Source organism: Crotalus tigris, unplaced genomic scaffold (genome assembly GCF_016545835.1).
Source record: "Crotalus tigris isolate CLP2741 ecotype Arizona unplaced genomic scaffold, ASM1654583v1 scf7180000024298.760630, whole genome shotgun sequence".
In the NCBI taxonomy this organism is placed as follows: Eukaryota; Metazoa; Chordata; class Lepidosauria; order Squamata; family Viperidae; genus Crotalus; species Crotalus tigris.
In genome coordinates, this window is record NW_024100471.1 from 827 (window position 1) to 18103 (window position 17277).

The following is a 17277-nucleotide window of genomic DNA, read 5'->3' on the forward strand; positions in this document are numbered from 1 at the left end:
GGCCGCCTTTTGCAATTGACTAATAGCGAATTTGTCAATGCCAATGGTGTTCAAGTGGTGCTCCAGTTGTTTTGGGATTGCACCCAAGGAGCCTATGACTATTGGTACTACCCTTGCTTGCTTTTGCCACAGTCTTTCTATTTCTATTTGTAGGTCTTTGTATTTTGTTATCTTCTCCAGTTCTTTCTCGTCTATTCTGCTGTCTCCAGGCACTGCCACGTCCACTATCCAGACTTTTTTGTCTTTCCTATCGACAATTGTATTATTATTATTATTATTACTAATATTACTATTACTATTGTTATTATCATTGCTATTACTATTATAATCATCATATTATTATTATTACTATTATTATCATTACTATTATATATTATGAATATTACTATTATTATTACTATTATTATTATCATTATTACCAGTAAATGCCCAGTGGGTGCAGGATCTGAGTCCGTCCAAGACCCCTCCTGGGCCCCCACCTTGGGGGGGGTCCCTTTTGTGACCCCTGGAAACGGAATAAGGACCTGGCCCACCCTTGGAAGGGATAACATGGCCTGTGGCTTCCAGCCTCGGTCAAGCCAGGACGTTGCTTCAAGTGTCTCTTATTTTGGCTTTTCCTGCTCTGATCGTGTCCTTCCGCCTCCCCGCTTTGCAGGACCCAGCCGCCCCCCCGCCTCCCGCTGGGGCCCAGCCACAAGCTAGCAGACAACTACTACTGCACGCGAGACGGGCGCAGGCAGGCGTTTCCGCCCATTGTCCTCATGTCAGCTCAGAAGAAGTTGGCCCCCGGAGAGGAAGCTGGAAGGTAGGCGCCCCCCTCCGACCCGCTTGGTGATACCTGCTGAGACCCGGGACGGTCCTAAGAGCTGAGCCTCCTTTGCAAAGGAGCCTTCCTTCCGGAAAGCGTCAGGTGGAGCCGAAGCTAAACAGGTCTTTGTTTGCCGTCGCCGTTTCCGGCTTCTGAACAATGACCCAGCTGGCTGAACTGCCAAAGCTCTTGGCTGTTTTAGGTTATTTTAGCTGTTTAAAGTCTTTTTTTTTCCCTCTGATTTCCCCTACAAACTCGGGCATTAAGCCAGCCTTCAAGTTGGGCTTGGTTCCCCAGAGGCTGTGAAATTTACTCTTCTCCCGAGGACTTGAATTGGCTTCCTTTCCTCCCAGCCAGGTTTCTTGATTTCATTTATCACGGTTTGGAACCGCCCTTCTCCCTTCTGGCGCACCATAAAATAATTAAAAACAAAACAAAGTGCTGTAGAAGTTAAAATTTAAGAAAAGGTGAGGATGATTAAGAACACAGTTAAGAATTGGTGGAAAGGGGAAGGGAGGCTTCCAGGGTACTAACCGGCCCCTGTGCACCCAAAGGAAACCACCAAGCCGTGTTTTTACGCCTTTACGGGAGGCCAGGACAGTGGGGGGGGCAGCTTCACCTCAGGGGGGTGCGAAGGAGAATATTCCCAAGGGCAACGACAGAGAAAGGTCTCTTCTGGGGCCCCACCAGTCAGAGTTCTTTAACTGACGGGGTCTGCAACACACCTTCCCTGTTGTTTACTGGCCCTGCTGAGCACCTGAGAGAGGTGTGAACAGGAAGCCCCTTCTTAAGCTGGCAACCTGGGTTATGCTTTTATTTCATATGCTGCGAATAGAAGAATAGAATAGAATAGAATAGAATAGAATAGAATAGAATAGAATAGAATAGAATAGAATAGAATAGAATAGAATAGAATAGAATAGAATATATGGAATGGAATTAGAATTAGAATTAGAATAGAATAGAATAGAATAGAATAGAATAGAATAGAATAGAATAGAATAGAATAGAATAGAATAGAATAGAATAGAATAGAATATATGGAATGGAATTAGAATTAGAATAGAATAGAATAGAATATATGGAATGGAATTAGAATAGAATAGAATATATGGAATGGAATGGAATTAGAATTATTTATTTATTTATTTATTTATTTATGAGACTTATATACCGCTTTAAGTGCAAGCACTCTCTAAGCGGTGTACACCAGTAAGCAATGTATATATATATATATATATATATATATATATATATATATATATATATATTTACATTGCCCCCCACAATCTGGGTCCTCATTTGACCTACCCCGGAAGGATGGAAGGCTGAGTCAACCTTGAGCCGGTGAGATTTGAACCGCTGACCTGCTGAACACAGTCAGCTAAAGTGGCCTGCAGTACTGCACCCTAACTGCTGCGCCACCTCAGCTCTTAGAATTAGAATTAGAAATAGAAATAGAAATAGAAATAGAATAGAATAAAATAGAATAGAATAGAATAGAATAGAATAGAATAGAATAGAATAGAATAGAATGGGACCTTGGAGGTCTTCTAGTCCAGCCCCCTTGTTCAAACAGGAGACCCCATCTCAGACAAGTAGCTGTCCAGCCCCTTCTTAAAAACCTCCAGTGATGGAGCGCCCACAACTTCTGGTGGCAAGCTGTTCCACTGGTTAATTGTCCTCACTGTCAGGAAGTTTCTCCTGAATTCCAGGCTGCTTCTCTCACTGATGAGTTCCCAACCATTGTTTCTCCTCCTTCCCTCTGGTGCTTCGAGCCCCTCCTCTTTGTGGCAGCCCCTCAGATACTGGAACGCTGCTATCATGTCACCCGTTTCTTCTTTTCTTCTCTTGTATAAATAACTCCAGGTGACAAACTCACCTGACATTCCTTCCTTCTCCCATTTTTCCCACAACAACCTTGTGAGGTGGGTTGGGCAGAGGAGGGACTGGTCTAAGGTCACCCAGTTTGCTTTTATTAAATTTCTATGCCACCCACCTCCCCCTTACAAGGAGATGGTTGGTGGTCAGCTTTTCATGTCCAAGATGGGACTAGAACTCACGGTCTCCTGGTGATTGGCCTAAAGTCACCCAGCTGGTTCTCATGCATAAAGTGGGACTAGAACTCACTGTCTCCTGGCAATTGGCCAAGCCACCCAGTCACTTTTCAGGCCTAAGGCGGGACTAGAACTTACCATCTCCTGGCAATTGGCCAAGCCACCCAGTCACTTTTCAGGCCTAAGGCGGGACTAGAACTCACCGTCTCCTGGCAATTGGCCAAGCTACCCAGTCAATTTTCAGGCCTAAGGCGGGACTAGAACTCACCGTCTCCTGGCAATTGGCCAAGCCACCCAGTCAGTTTTCAGGCCTAAGGCGGGACTAGAACTCACCGTCTCCTGGCGATTGGCCAAGCCACCCAGTCAGTTTTCAGGCCTAAGGCGGGACTAGAACTCACCGTCTCCTGGCGATTGGCCAAGCCACCCAGTCAGTTTTCAGGCCTAAGGCGGGACTAAAACTCACCGTCTCCTGGCGATTGGCCCAAAGCCACCCAGCTGCTTTTTCATTCCTAAGGCAGGATTGGAACTCACCGTCTCCTTAAGCACTAGACCAAACCGACTCTTTTTAATCCCAGTTTACGGCCTCCAGAGGTATCCAGCATGGGGAAAGTGCTCACATGGCCTCTAACGTGCAGCTGTTCCATTTCTGACCCACAGCTCGGACTCTTCCGTCACGAAGAGGGAGAAGCTGCCTGTGACCCCGGGCTTCCCGCCTCGGAAGTGGGAGCTGTCCAAGGATGAGCCCTATTTGTGAAATCGGCCCCCAGGCTCAAAGGCCGGGCTGTGGGTCTGGGCCTTTCCCTTTGGGGCAAGCAGCAGCATCAGCATGGAGACGCACCCTGCAAAGACTTTGTTTTTCTTCTCTGATCTGGGCTAATTCAATAAAGGTAATCAATCGATAACGTAACTAAAAGTTCTACATGACTTTAGGGGCTGGTCGGGCTGGCAAAAGAGAATTTGAGGAATCGATGTTGGAATTGTTAACCTCAGATGATACAGCCAGAATAAACGAAGGCACAAAACACGGGTTAAGAGTGAATTTATTGATTTATTAAAATGCTACCCTGCCCCCTTTTCAGGAGACTCTGGGTGGTAGACGACATTCAGCCGACTAGCAGAGCTAGAAGGGACCTTGGAGGTCATTTAGTCCAACCCCCTGCTCAAGCAGGAGACCCTATACCAGGGGTAGGCAATCTTGACTCTTTTATGACTCGTGGACCTCAACTCCCAGAATTCCTGAGCCAGCCATGCTGAGGGGAAAGGGAGAGGTTTCCAAGCTGAGCCACGCTGGCTGAGGAATTCTGGGAGTTGAAGTCCACGAGTCATAAAAGAGCCAAGGTGGCCTACCCCTGCCCTATACCATACCGGACAAACGGTTGTCCAGTCTCTTCTTGAAAACCTCCTCCAGTGTTGGAGCACCCAGAGTTTCTGGTGGCAAGTTGTTCCACTGGTTCATCATTAAGAAATGGCAGATTGACCACAAGCGTTTATTTATTTATGCATGCATTTTGTGTATTTATTATACATACATACAGAATTGAAACGAGTTACAAATTTACAGATAAAAGTCAAAGTATGGAGATACATACCATATATGTGTGTATGTATACGTGTATATGCACATATGCACACATACAAACACATTCTCCCAAAATGTCTTTCTCAAAGCATTCAGCTGATGTCCCCAAATATCCAGGGGGAGGGTCTGAGAGCGGCTTTCGACCAATCGGATGCAGGGCTGGTATTAACAAAAGCAAGCAGCCCCAATTACTGACACCCAGAATTGATGCTCAGTGTGAAAAAGTGGAAACATCAGGTTAAACCTCCATCCAGCTGTGTGTTTACTTTCCTGCAGACTGGCTAGAAACTTCTCGAAAGATCATAAGACGCACGTATGAACACACACACACACACACACACACACACTGCTAATATAGCCAAACATCAGGACGCATCTGGTAGCAGCTTTTCTGGCAGAACAAGCTCCAGAAGTGCTGGCAGCCGTGGCTGGCAAAAGCTTGTCTTGGGCTGCTTGGAAAAGGGTCATAAGTCTTTGTTGGTAGACTGCTCCTGAACAGGGGGCTTTTTTTGTTCTTTTTTTGCTGTTCCCCACCCAACCTCAGCAAGTCCTCGAGCAGCGGATGATACCAGCAGGGATGGGAACGCCAGAGTGGCCAAGCATGGAAAAAGGCTGAGCCTCCGAAGGTCTCCTTGGCAGGGGGCTGCCCAGGCTGGACCCCCTCCTCATAATGGTCAGAGGGCACAGAGATGGAGGATGGGCTTGGGGGGGGGAGTAACTGGCAGGCTGCTTGGAATGGTTGGAGCGTCAATCAGAATAGAGCTGGAAGGGACCTTGGAGGTCATCTAGTCCAACCCCCTGCTCCGGCAGGAAACCCTATACCATTTCAGACAAATGGCTGCCCAGTCTCTTCTTAAAAACCTCCAGTGTTGGAGCATTCATACTTTCTGGAGGCAGGTTGTTCCGCTGGTTAATTGTTCTCACTGCCAGGAAGTTTCTCCTTAGTTCCAGGTTGCTTCTCTCCTTGATGAGTTTCCACCCGTTGCTTCTTCTCCTGCCTTCAGGGGCTTTGGAGACTGGATTTGTTTGGAACATGGCTCAAGATCCCAAAACAAACAAACTTACTTGGAATTCCAGCAACAAAGTTTTATTCAAAATAAAGCGTTTGCAAAGGCTTGGTGGACTGAAACACAGGAATTCAGCCACACCTTAAAGAGCTGTTTGACACATTTGTATATCCTTTCCCCTACGCAGATTCCCCTCTCCCCTATTGCATTCAACGCCCCTTCCCTAATCATCTGTTAAACTATCCGGACCACCTAAAACCACCATCCTTCCCATGTTCCAGGAAGCCCCTTTGTGCACATCCTATCTATCACCATCTAATTTTCTGTTAGCGCAGCTCGGCTCCTATAGTTATTTCGATATTTCCTCGGCTTGCAATTTCAATTAGCTAGCGACTTCTGCTTTTCTTATTTGTATGACATTTACCTGTCACAGTTTATGACTTTCCAGTGGCTGCTTCTATCAACCTTTAGATTCATTAGATTAGAAATTTCTGATTAATAATCTACTCCTTTCAAATTGACACCCCCTCCCCTTATTTATGGTAACCCCACAAATACTGGAAGACTGCTATCCTGTCCTCCAAGTCCTTTTCTCTAGGCCAGTGTTTCTCAACCTTGACAATTTTAAGGCATGTGGACTTCAACTCCCAGAATTCCACAGCCAGCAATGCTGGCTGTGGAATTCTGGGAGTTGAAGTCCACATGCCTTAAAATTGTCAAGGTTGAGAACCACTGCTCTAGGCTCATCCTGGGGGAGCGCAGGAGGGCAGACCCTGCCTTACCTCCCCACCGCCGCCTCCTGGCAGGGGCGGGGGTTCTCCTGGGGGGGCAATCAGGTGATGCTGACCCCCAAACCCTCCTAATGCACCCCTGGGAAGGGGGCGGGAAGGGCGTGCAAATGCAACCGGGCTGAGAGCCGCGAGCACCGACCGGGCTCAAGGGTGGGGGCGGGGGGGGGGAAATCGCCGGAGCCGAGGCGTGGGGGCAGCAGCTGGATCTCCCCCCCCCCCCCGTTTCCAGCCAGCCTCGCAAAGCATCTGCAAACACGTGCTTCGGATCAACTTTGGGAGACTGCGCATGCGCCTTTGGCCGCCTGCCCGCTTCGTTCCCCTCCGGCCAAGCCTCGCGTTCTATTCCGCGCATGCGCGACTCGGAGGCGTGGTTTTTCCCCAAGCGCATTTTCTTTTGCGCAGGCGCGCTTCTTCTTCGGCGGGTTTCATGCGAGCCCGGCGTTCAGTCGTGCGGGCGGCGGCCGCGGAGCCATGACGCGCCTTCTCCTTCTCCTCCTCCTCTGGCTGCTGCGTTGGGAGGCCGGTGAGCGGGCCGCGGCGGAGGCTGAGAGGGAGGGAGGAAGGGCGGGTGAGAGCAGGAGAGGCCCGTCCCCGTATGGCAGCTCATTCATGCCCCCCTAAGCACGCCCCGCGGGCGCCGATTGGTCGAGCGCCATCCCCAAGCCCCGCCCCGCAGACGGCCATTGGCTGTCCTGCCCTCACGCCCCGCCACACCTCCGAGCTGGCTGGTTTTCCCCGCCCCGCGCCGAGCAGCACGTGCGCCGATGCCCCCCTCGCTCGCCCCCCCGCCCTCTTCCAAGGTCAGAGGTGAGGCCGTGGCCCGGTTGCCACGGCGACCGGGCCTACCTGACCCAGGGGGAAGGCGAGCCTTTCTCGAGTTAAGACCCCCGAAATCTTTCGGAGTCAAACGCAACGGGGGGGGGCGGTAGGATTACCCCACCACCATCACCCAGATTTCTCTTTGCAGGTGCATTTGTGTCCCGTTTGCCCGTCTTGCTCCGGGCCCCTGGCTCTCGTTATGCCCTTTCCTCATGCTTTGCCCCCCCCACCACGCTCTGTTCCTTGGTCTGTTTCGGTGCCCTGCTGCAGACGGTTGGACTCCCAGACCCAGAAGCCTGGGCGGGGCTGATGGGAGCAGTAATCCAGCCTTCCCCATGGGGGGGGTACAATGATTCCCTCTCCCCCCCTTGGACCCTTTGCGTTTCCTTCTATAGCTGAGGGTGGGCTCTGGGTCCCTCCATGGGGGGGGGTCTCCTTTGGGCCTTGGCTTGGCTCTGCCTAAGCAAGCTGCCCCTCCCAACCCCGGTTCTTTTGAGGAAGGGGCTGTTGCTTAGACCCAGCACAGGTGGGCCTCTCCCTGCCCAAAAGGTCTGGGGGGGGGCAATGAACCCTCTCCCCCCAATAATTGGTTCTTTAATTAGCACCTGAACCTAGTTAGAGATTAAAATGGAGCAGGGACACTTTTGCAAGCATTGATTGATTGAGGGTCCTCAAGTTAGGGTCAATGAGAGAGGTTTTCTCTGTGAGGCCCCCATTGCCCCTCTAACTGAGTCCATCCACCTTCCTCTGGTCGTCATACTCTTCCCCAGCATGATGGGTTTCTCTAGGAATTGTATGAGTTGCCCAGATAGGGATGGATGGATGGATATGGATGGACAGATGGAGGGATGGATGGATGGATATGGATGGATGGATGGACAGACAGATGGATGGAGATGGATGGATGGATATAGATCAGTGTTTCCCAAACTTGACCATTTTAAGGCATGTGGACTTCAACTCCCAGAATTCCACAGCCAGCAATGCTGGCTGTGGAATTCTGGGAGTTGAAGTCCACATGCCTTAAAATGGTCAAGTTTGGGAAACACTGATATAGATGGATGGACAGACAGATCGATGGATGGATGGTGTGCCGTCAAGTCAGTGTCAATTCTTTGCAACCAGATAGATATCTTTTCTCCAAGAAGATGTCCCCCTAAGCTTCAGGTCTTCCAAGATTGTCCCTATCAGACCTGCAACTCTCTTAATCAATGCTAGTCCTCCCCTTCCCTTCCACCTTTCCCAGCATCTGTAGGAATTATATGACTTGCCCAGCTAGAGATGGATGGATGGATGGATGGATGGATGGATGGATGGATGGATGGATGGATGGATGTCAAGCCAGTGTCAGTTCTTCACGACCACATAGATAGCTTTTCTCCAGGAAGATCTCCCCTTAAGCTTCTGGTCCTGCAGGTCTTTCAAAGGTGCCCCCATCATCCACGTAGCTGAGTCTCTTCACCTTGCTGCTGATTGTCCTTATCTTTCCTTCCTCCTTTCCCAGCATTAGGGACTTCTCAGGACAGTTCACAACATCCTTCCAGAGAACTCTGGATTGATTTGTTTGATCGAGTTCCTTTCTTAACTCTGCGCTGTATTCTCAGGAGTGTTCTGCAACACCAAACTTCAAAAACATCCATTCTCATCCTGTCCTTCACGCAAGTGAAACCCTTTGGCATAGTTTCTGCTCTGCTTTGTTGCTTAGGCTTTAAGAGTAAGTTAGTCAGCTAGCTCTCCTTGTTCTGAAATGGTGAGTTGATATTTAGCAGCCCAGAGATTAAAATAAAAACCTTTTTTCCACTTATATACTGTAATCAATTTGGGAACCCATTTGCTTCATATGACTCCGTGGTACCTTGTGCTCAATTATAAGCACACTCTCTTTTCTCTGTCTTGGGGCTTTTCCCTTTGGGTGTCACTGTGTGCTTGATTCGGCTTTGCAAAATTATCATAATTTTTTGAAAATTAAAAGACTCTGGCACCCTGCTTCAGTGGAGAAAAGCAAACTCCATCTGGAAGAAAAAGGCGAATGTGAGTCCTAAATAGGATGAAAATAATTTCAGAAGTACCGTTTTGCAGATTTTTCTCCATCGTGTTTAAATCCGGTGTGCCACTGATCTTTCTGGGGATCCAGGATCCAGCTTAGGACTTACTTTTGGGGAAAATCCATATTAGAATAATGGAAGACTTGTTCTGTTTTTAGCTGTGCTTGTGACTTACGGAAGATCACCATGGGAGAAAGCAACCATATAAATCCTTTAAATCAATACAGCCTTACGACCTCTGGTAGGCTTACACAAACACACTCTGACTGCAGTTTGGATTGGTCCTCAAATCAGAATTGTTTTATTTCACCCCTAAAAATAAATAGTGGTTAGTTAATGATTATTTCCCGGTAAGGATCCAAGGTCAGAGTCTCAGGAGGTGCTTCTCTTAAGGAACCGATGGTGTGTTTGGGGATTTTTAAAAAGTTGACAGTGTAATTGAATTCACTGTATCTCTCCATTTCTTTTTTTTTTTTTTTTTTTGCACTTTCATTCTTTCGATGCTTCTCTCTCTCTTTCAACATCTCATTGGCTCCCTCCACTCACCGTTCTCTCTCTCTCTCTCTCTCTCTCTCTCTTTCTTTCTCTCTTTCTCTTTTTCTCTTTCTTTCTCTCTTTCTCTTTTTCTCTTTCTTTCTCTCTTTTTCTTTCTTTCTCTCTCTCTTCCTTTCTGCCTGCAGGGTCCTCCTCCTGCCCTGTTGAGAGCTTCCAGTGCCACAAGGGGGGCCGTGTGCCGCTGTGCCTGGGCCAGGAGAGGCAGATCAGCTGCCAAGACGACACAGACGGTTGTCAGCAGCTGGGAAGCATCTGCAGGAATCACACCTGTCGGTGCGGCCACAGCAGCGGGCCCTGCCTGCCCTTTGAGCGGTTTTGCGACAAGCGCCCGGATTGCCCAGACGGTTCGGATGAGGCCGAGTCTCTTTGCGCATCCTCGCTGGGCCCTCTCAAGGAGGATGACTGCGAAAGCGACGAGTTCCGATGCTACCCAGGGGCCGAGTGCTACCCCCTGTCTTTCAAGTGCGACGGCCATCCAGACTGTGAAGACGGAGGCGACGAAGAAGGCTGCGGTGCGGATTTGCTGCCAGAGGCCCCACAGATAACCCCCACAGGTGGGCTGAGCTGCGGTCCGATTTTGGGGTGCCAAACGGCACTCCTGCTGGCTGGCCTCTCTTTGAATTGCAACCTCGTTTTTTAGGGAGTCCGGAAAGAGCCATCTTGGACCTCGTGACGTCTGCTTTGCTAAAGCTGCACTTTGCTTGCTGTTCAGTTGTATTTTGTATTTCTCTGTACGCCGCTTGTGATTATTTGCTGCTTATAACTCCCGGTCAAGCTGGCCAAAGTAGTCTCCAGATTAGAAATATACCTCGTATACCTGCCTGGGAACAAGTGGGGGCTTGGCTGCGTCTCCTACTGTAGGAATAAGTTTCACTCCTTTTTTTTCCCCCTCCCTCTTTCTGCATTATTTTTCACCCGAAAGAAGGGAGCAGGAAGGGTCTCTTCTGCTGCGGTCCCTGTTGCTCCTGCATATGTTTTTTATCCTGTGTGTCCTTGGGAGAGATTAAGGAAGTTGAGAAGGTCCTGTGAGAGTCCCACCCTCCACCCTGGTTTCCTCAGCTTAGAGATGGGCAGAGCCGTGTCCCTGGCACGTAAAAGGGCACGGTGCCGTCTCCGGCATTTCCTGGACAAGACTCTGGGGTGCCAACCAGGTGATGCCAAGATCGGCAGAAAGCAGATCTTCTGCTAATTCTGAGATTTCAAGGTATGGTGGGGGAGTCTGCAAAAAAAAAATCCCTTTTTTTAAAAAAAAAAAAACAGCAGCACAAGAAAAGTATGCGTGCCCACCCTGCCTCCAGTTGTATTGCTGAAATAAATGAAAACGGAGCATTTGGACAGCTGGGTCCTCTCCATTCTCGTGTTCGATGCTGATTCGGAATCAGTTCTTCCATTCTGTAAACCTGTAATTTTTGTATTAGGTGATGATTTTGCAAATGGGGGGTGGGGGGGCGAATTAAATTCTGTCGCTCAAACCTAAAGCTTGCTGCGTTTTGCTGTGGGCGGTCCTGAATTTTCAGATTCTGCAAAGGAGTTTTTCTGCCTGGGCTCCACCACGGCTGGAGTTGGCCACTCTGAACCAAAAGTGTCAATCACCGCAGAGGTGTCAATCACTGCAACCCACTCCCCTTACGTTCTGGTTCTGGAGCTCCACCTCTCCCCCCCCCATCCCCCCCTTTTCTTGGGCTGATTTCTGTTGTCCTCTGTGGCTTCTAATTAACTGGGAAGTTTATTTCTCCCCTCTTAATGCCTTGAACTCTTAATCCACGTCTTATCTTTTATCCCATGCGTGTGCAAATAGGCAAACGTGTTTTGTTTTGGGCTGTCCTGTTTCTCACATGTTTGGATATGAACATGCCCTCCTCAAAGCATTCCTGAATGCTGCTTTTAGCCAAACCATGACACACACACACACACACACACACACACACACACACACACTCGAGATGTTTAAAAATCGTTTCGATACAAGATGGGCAGAAATAAATTTCATAAGTAAACAAATGAAATCAGGAGAAGCCCAGTCGCACCTTTTCTGATTCATACTCTTTTTATAGTATGAATTTGTAGGGGTTTCCTGCCTGAGCAGGGGGTTGGACTAGATGACCTCCAAGGTCCCTTCCAACTTTACTACTACTACTATTTTTAAAAAAAGAGCTGAAGCTCCAGGAAGTTCTGCCTTTCCATAAATGTTGGGAAAGTTGCCATTAAATCACTTTGGGGGGCTTTCCCACCGTAGACTTAACCCAGCTCTCCTCCTACGCTGAGGTGCTTAAAATACACTGGCTGCCTTCTCAGACCGGTCTCTTTGCTAAAAAAAAAATACCTTGACACAATCAGAACCAATATCAGCTGGCTGGGGAATTCTGCGAGTTGAAGTCCACAGGTCTTAAAGCAGCCAAGGTTGGACACTCCTGATTTAAAAGTTGCATCCCCAGATCTGGGGTAGCCAGTCCCCCCCCCCACAACCCACCAGTGGGGCACACCAGGAACTTTTAGGGGAGCAGTTTGTGGCCTGTCTGCCTGGGACAAAGAATCCAGAGGGACGGTCTTTCCTTTGGAGAGTCTGACTATTTATTGCCTCCCAAGTTGCGTAATCATTCCGGTTTGGGCCAGCCATCCTCCCCCAAATATTCCCAAGCCATAAATAACTGCTTGAAAGAATCTGAGTTCCTCTCAGGATGTCTGTTTTCTGAGATACCTCAATTAAGCCAGCTTGAGGTTTGGGGTTTTTTTTTTTTTTTTTTTTTTTTTGGTAGTTTTATATTTATTTATATACTTCTGCATCCTGATGCTCTGGTTTGTTTTGCTTCCTGCGTTATTTTTATCCGCCAGTCCTTAGTTCTCTGCAAAAGGCTTTCTGAGTTTTAAAATCATGTCTTGGTTTCTCCGTGTTTCAAGCCCCCCTCTGCTGCGGCCGTGTCTTTCTTTCCCAAATTCTTTGCAAAGCTGCTTGTGTCTCCCAGGGATCCTCGTGTTGATTTATTTCTTCTGTGAGTTAGCCCGTTTGAGGTCCCTTGGGTTTTGCCCCACGCCTCACTCTTTTGGATCGATGGATACCGGGAGATTATGTATATAATTGTTAAAATTGGAAGTGTCTTGGCGACGTTTCGACGAAGTTGCTCCTAGAAGCACGAAGCCGAAAACACCAGCCTGAAGATGACGAATGAGACTTCGTCGAAACGTCGCCAAGACACTTCCAATTTTACGCGGGAGAAAACCCGAACAACCAAAGACCTATATACAAATACCCGCGAAAACCTCAGAAAACATATATATATATATATGTGTGTGCAGGTCTTGGCGTATTCAGGTCTTTTCTCGTTTAAGATTGAGAGTATCTTGGCGACGTTTCCAAGATACTCTCAATCTTACACAGGAAAAGACCCGAATACACCAAGACCTGCATACCTGTACCAGTGAAAATCTACAAAAATGAGAGATAGAGAGACCAGTAGATAGAGAGAGAGAGAGAGATAAGGAAGAGAGGAAGGAAAGAAAGAAAAGAAAGAAATAGCAAAAGTCATGAACCCAACCCCAACCTACTTAAATGCATCTCTCTGCCAGTCACTTCAGCTTTTTCAACAGTTCCTCTTTAATCCCATCCTACAGAATAAAATTCCATTTTAATTTATTTCCCCCCCCCCGTATGTGTATTAAACTCTGCTTTCCTCCCCCCCCTTTCTTTTACAGGCACCAGCACACCCCCAGAAGCCCTGGCCTTGGACCCTTTGACCATCACTGCCATTGTCGGTGAGTAAGACTGGCAGAGCCACCTTGATCTCCCCCAAGCGGAATCAGGAAAATCGGCTGTCCTGATCTGCAATGCCGAAATTGGCCTCGTGAAGAGCAGGCTGGTGACCTGGGGATTTGGGGGAGAGGGGGCGGAGGGCGCTTTGCTTGGCGGAACCTGAGGGTGGCGCCCCTTGCCCAGGGACGCTTGGCAGCCTGGGGGAGGAGGGGAGGCCGACCCAGGGGTAAAGGAAGTCCTGGGCTGAACGGGCACAACGGAGCCCAGAACTGCCACTGCTCAGCAAGGCCACTATGGGGTGAGCTTTGCCCCATTTCACGACCGTTCTTGCCAGGATTGTTAAGCAAATCCCTGCGTTTGCTAAATTGGTAACAGGGTTGTTAAGTGGATCCGGACTTCCCCCTTGACTTGGCTTGTCAGAAGTTCGCCAAAGGGGACCCCGGGACCCTGTAAATACGAGCCAGTGGCCAAGCGTCCCGATTTTGATCACGTGACCACGGGGACGGTGCAACGGTCGGTCAGCGTGAAAAACGGTCAGAAGTCCCTAATTTCAGTGCCGTGGCAACTTTGCTAAGTCAACGGCCACCTGTCATGGGGTCTGATCCATCTCCACCAACGTGGCATCTGTCAACGCTGCAAATATTGTCTATTCTTGCTTTTGACAATATGCAGAACTGTCTGGTATTTTTGGGGTTAATACAGAGCAGAAGGGGGGTGGGGGTAAAGCCCGGGAAAGAAAGAGGAAGGAAACCTTTGACCTTCACACTAATTGGATAGTGTGAGATATGAGGGCTAATTTAGGGAGGAAACATGCTGATAATTGAACTGCTCAGAGGAAGAGAACTTAGAGCCTAGCATCCCTCCGTTGTGCCTGTACCGACATTTTGTAACAATAAAAGGCTTTTAGGAAAATTAATGCCTGGAAGTTCTTTGGAATGTTTCATTAGCCGAAACCATAACAGCATCGTACACAGGACAGCAAAAGGTTTTTGGTTAAGTGCTGGAATACCAGATGAAAAAGCCGTCTTTTGGGGGTCTCTCCTGAAAACTATCAGAGCTGGCCGGCATCTCCCCTCCCACAGCTATTCCAGGAACGAGGCCGGCTTCTGAGGTTAACCCGTCTCTCTCCTCTCTGCTCTTTTCTAGCACTCCTGATCACCGTGGTGGTGGTGGCAGCGGTCACCCTGTGGGCCTCCAGAAAAGGCAAGCCTCTCCTCTCCCCCAAAGCAGCCTTTAAGCAGCTAGTCCTCGTGGAGCACCCTTGAGACTGGCCTGCCGGCCAGGTAAGCCCCGAGTCTGATCTGATGTCTTTAGCTGGGCTTCTGGGAGACCCAAAGCGGCTTTTTCTTTTTTTTCAGGAGGCCATTGGACCCTTGTTTTTCCTTTGAGGAGGTTTCGTTTCTCATTCCAGAAGCTTCTTCAGCTCTGACCAAACGGTGGAGAATAATAGAAGGATTTGTACTCCTTGCAGACAGCTGGTCATTTGTGTTCTTTTAGACCAGTGGTTCTCAACCTGTGGGTCGGGACCCCATTTGGGGTCGAACGACCATTTCACGGGGGTCGCCAAACAACGCAGTCCGCCATTTTTTCCCCCTTTTCCTTAGCTGTGCTACTCCCTTTTATTCTATGGGCTTTTGAAAGCCAATAGAATAGACTCTCTTGAATAGAGTCTAATTCTATTGGCTTTCCAAAGCCAGTAGGAATTGTCCAGGCCGTCTCTGCCCTGCTGAGCCCGCCAAAAGTCCCATTCTGCAAACAGTGCTGCACCCGTTGAGAAGTCCTCAACTTACGACCGGTTGAGTAGTCCTCGACCTACGACCGGTTGGGGATCGCGGCATTAAAAAGGTTGAGAACCACTGTTTTAGACACAACAAACTGAGGACACAAACAAACTTCCAAGTGGCCTCAACGGCTCTCTGAAAGAAGGCAAATGACCAGCTATCTACAAGGAGTATAAATCCTTCCCTTTCCCCACCATTCAGAAGCTGAAGAAGCTTCTTGGAGGAGAAGCGAAACATCTTCAAAGAAAAAAACAAGTCCAGTGTCCTGCGGGATAAAAAAATCACATTTGGGATGACCGTGACCTGGATGACGGAGAATCTCCACAGACATGTCTCTGGTCAGCTTCAACAAAAGGACCCCTCGGAGAACCCAAATCTCTCCTGGACTTTCCCTCCACTCCCCCCCCCCAGGTGTAAATTGCAAGGTTTGCGATGCTTTGGGGTTGAACAACTTTTGTTTATGTTCTCCTCTGCGACCCTGTTGTTGAACGTCTGTTCAGCTCGCCCCTGGTAATCTCACAGGCAGGAGCTGCCCGTGGAGAGTAATGTTAAGAACAGCATTTTCTTGAGATGGGCATTGGGAGAAGCTGGCAATGTTCCAGTCCTGCCCTGCCCCACATCGGCCCAGCTGTTTTGAGGGTGGCATTCCAGAAAGCAAGGCCCAGGTGATTTGCTGAGTTCCGCTCTTTTGTAGGGTGGCAAAAAATAATACTGTTTTCCTCTCTCCGTAGTCTCCTTTTGGGGTGTCCGTGGAGATTCTCAAGCGTCCAAGTCAAACATTTCGCTTCGCGTCCAGGAAGCTTCTTCAGTTCTACGGAGGCTCTGAGTCACCCAGGTCACGATTGTCCCAGAGGTGTTTTTTCAAGAGGTCACTGGGCTTCCTTTGTTTTTCCTCGAAGACGCTTCACTTCTTGTCCAAGAAGCTTCATCGGTTCTGACCGAACGATGGAGAAAATCGTAAATCCTCCCATCCTCCAGCATTCTTTCAGAACGGAAGAAGCCTCTTGGATGAGAAGCGAAACATCTTCAAGGGAAAAAAAACAAAGAAAGTCCAGTGGCCTTTTGGAAAGGCCTCCCCCGTCTGCTCTCTTCATTCTTCTCCTGATAATCCTTTTCGGCCAGAGTGCAAGCCCTTTGAGGAGTCTAAAGCAGCGGTTTTCAACCTGTGGCTCGTGACCCCATTTGGGGTCGATCGACCATTACACGGGGGTCGCCAAGCAAGGCTGTCCGCCATATTTTTTCCCCTTTTCCAGCGGGTGCCTTACCTCCCTTGGGCTGGGCCAGCTGGCGGTCCAGCCGGTGGTCGGCCTGCTCCGTCTCTGCCGCTTGCCAGCTACGCCTCGGCCGGCGTAGGGGGCGGCACCACACATGTGCGGTGCTCCCAGGCAGGGAAAGTCCTCGACTTACGACCAATTGGGTAGTCCTTGACTTACGACCGGTTTAGTCTTCAGCTTACGACCAGTTTAGTCCTTGACTTACGACCGGTTGGGGGTCGCGGCATTAAAAAGTTTGAGAACCACTGGTCTAAAGCCTCTTCTCCTCTCCTTCCTTTCTCCCAGGATGACGCTCCTTGCTCCCTCACGCAAGGGACTCCGTCACCTGCTCCTCCCGGGAACCTCAGGCGCAATCCTTGGATGGAAAAGGCCGGCGTCCGTGCTGGGTCCCCTTGCAGGAACGGAGGCTGGGAAGCCCCACGGCCTGCAGGCCGTCAACAGAAGTCTGCCTCCTAGGGGGGGAAATTAAAATAGGTTTAATATTTAAACTATATCCGGGTGTCTCTCGCGGCCGGCTTGGGCTTCTCTTCTGCAGCAGCTCTGCAGATGCCCTCTCCCGCAGAAGCCCTTCAGCCCAGGCTCTGTGGAGCCTCTCCAAGCACAATGGCCTTTGCATCCCTCAGATCCGACCCCGAGCTGCTGGATCCCACCTTCCTTTCATGGTGCTGCTGGGGGTAGGGTGGGCGGGTTGCTGCTTCCCTCGTCCGGTGCCTCCAGGTGCGTTGAACAAGAGCTCTCCAGAAATTGTGGGTGGTCCATCACTGGAGGTTTTTAAGACTGGACAGCCATCAGTCTGGAATGGTCTAGGGCAGT

The 17277-nt window shown here is 49.3% G+C and overlaps 2 protein-coding genes across 3 annotated transcripts; both read left to right on the forward strand.

The window, feature by feature from the left end:
* Positions 1-629: 629 nt before the first annotated feature.
* On the forward strand, positions 630-3892 carry NDUFA7 (NADH:ubiquinone oxidoreductase subunit A7; the record flags this gene model as incomplete). Its single annotated transcript, XM_039324394.1, has 2 exons — positions 630-805; positions 3523-3892. Coding segments are annotated over 2 exons (273 nt in total), but the record flags the coding sequence as incomplete, so codon positions are not given.
* A 2715-nt stretch (positions 3893-6607) lies between these two features.
* CD320 (CD320 molecule) lies at positions 6608-16955 on the forward strand. 2 transcript variants are annotated; one of them, XM_039324408.1, is made up of 5 exons: positions 6608-6765; positions 9787-10215; positions 13352-13411; positions 14556-14692; positions 16750-16955. In XM_039324408.1, the coding sequence occupies exons 1-4, from the start codon at positions 6714-6716 to the stop codon at positions 14672-14674; spliced, it is 660 nt and encodes a 219-aa protein (XP_039180342.1). In that variant the 5' UTR covers positions 6608-6713; the 3' UTR covers positions 14675-14692; positions 16750-16955. The 2 variants fall into 2 exon arrangements, with proteins under 2 accessions (XP_039180342.1, XP_039180343.1); XM_039324409.1 differs by lacking the exon at positions 16750-16955 and adding an exon at positions 15922-16443.
* Positions 16956-17277: the final 322 nt, after the last annotated feature.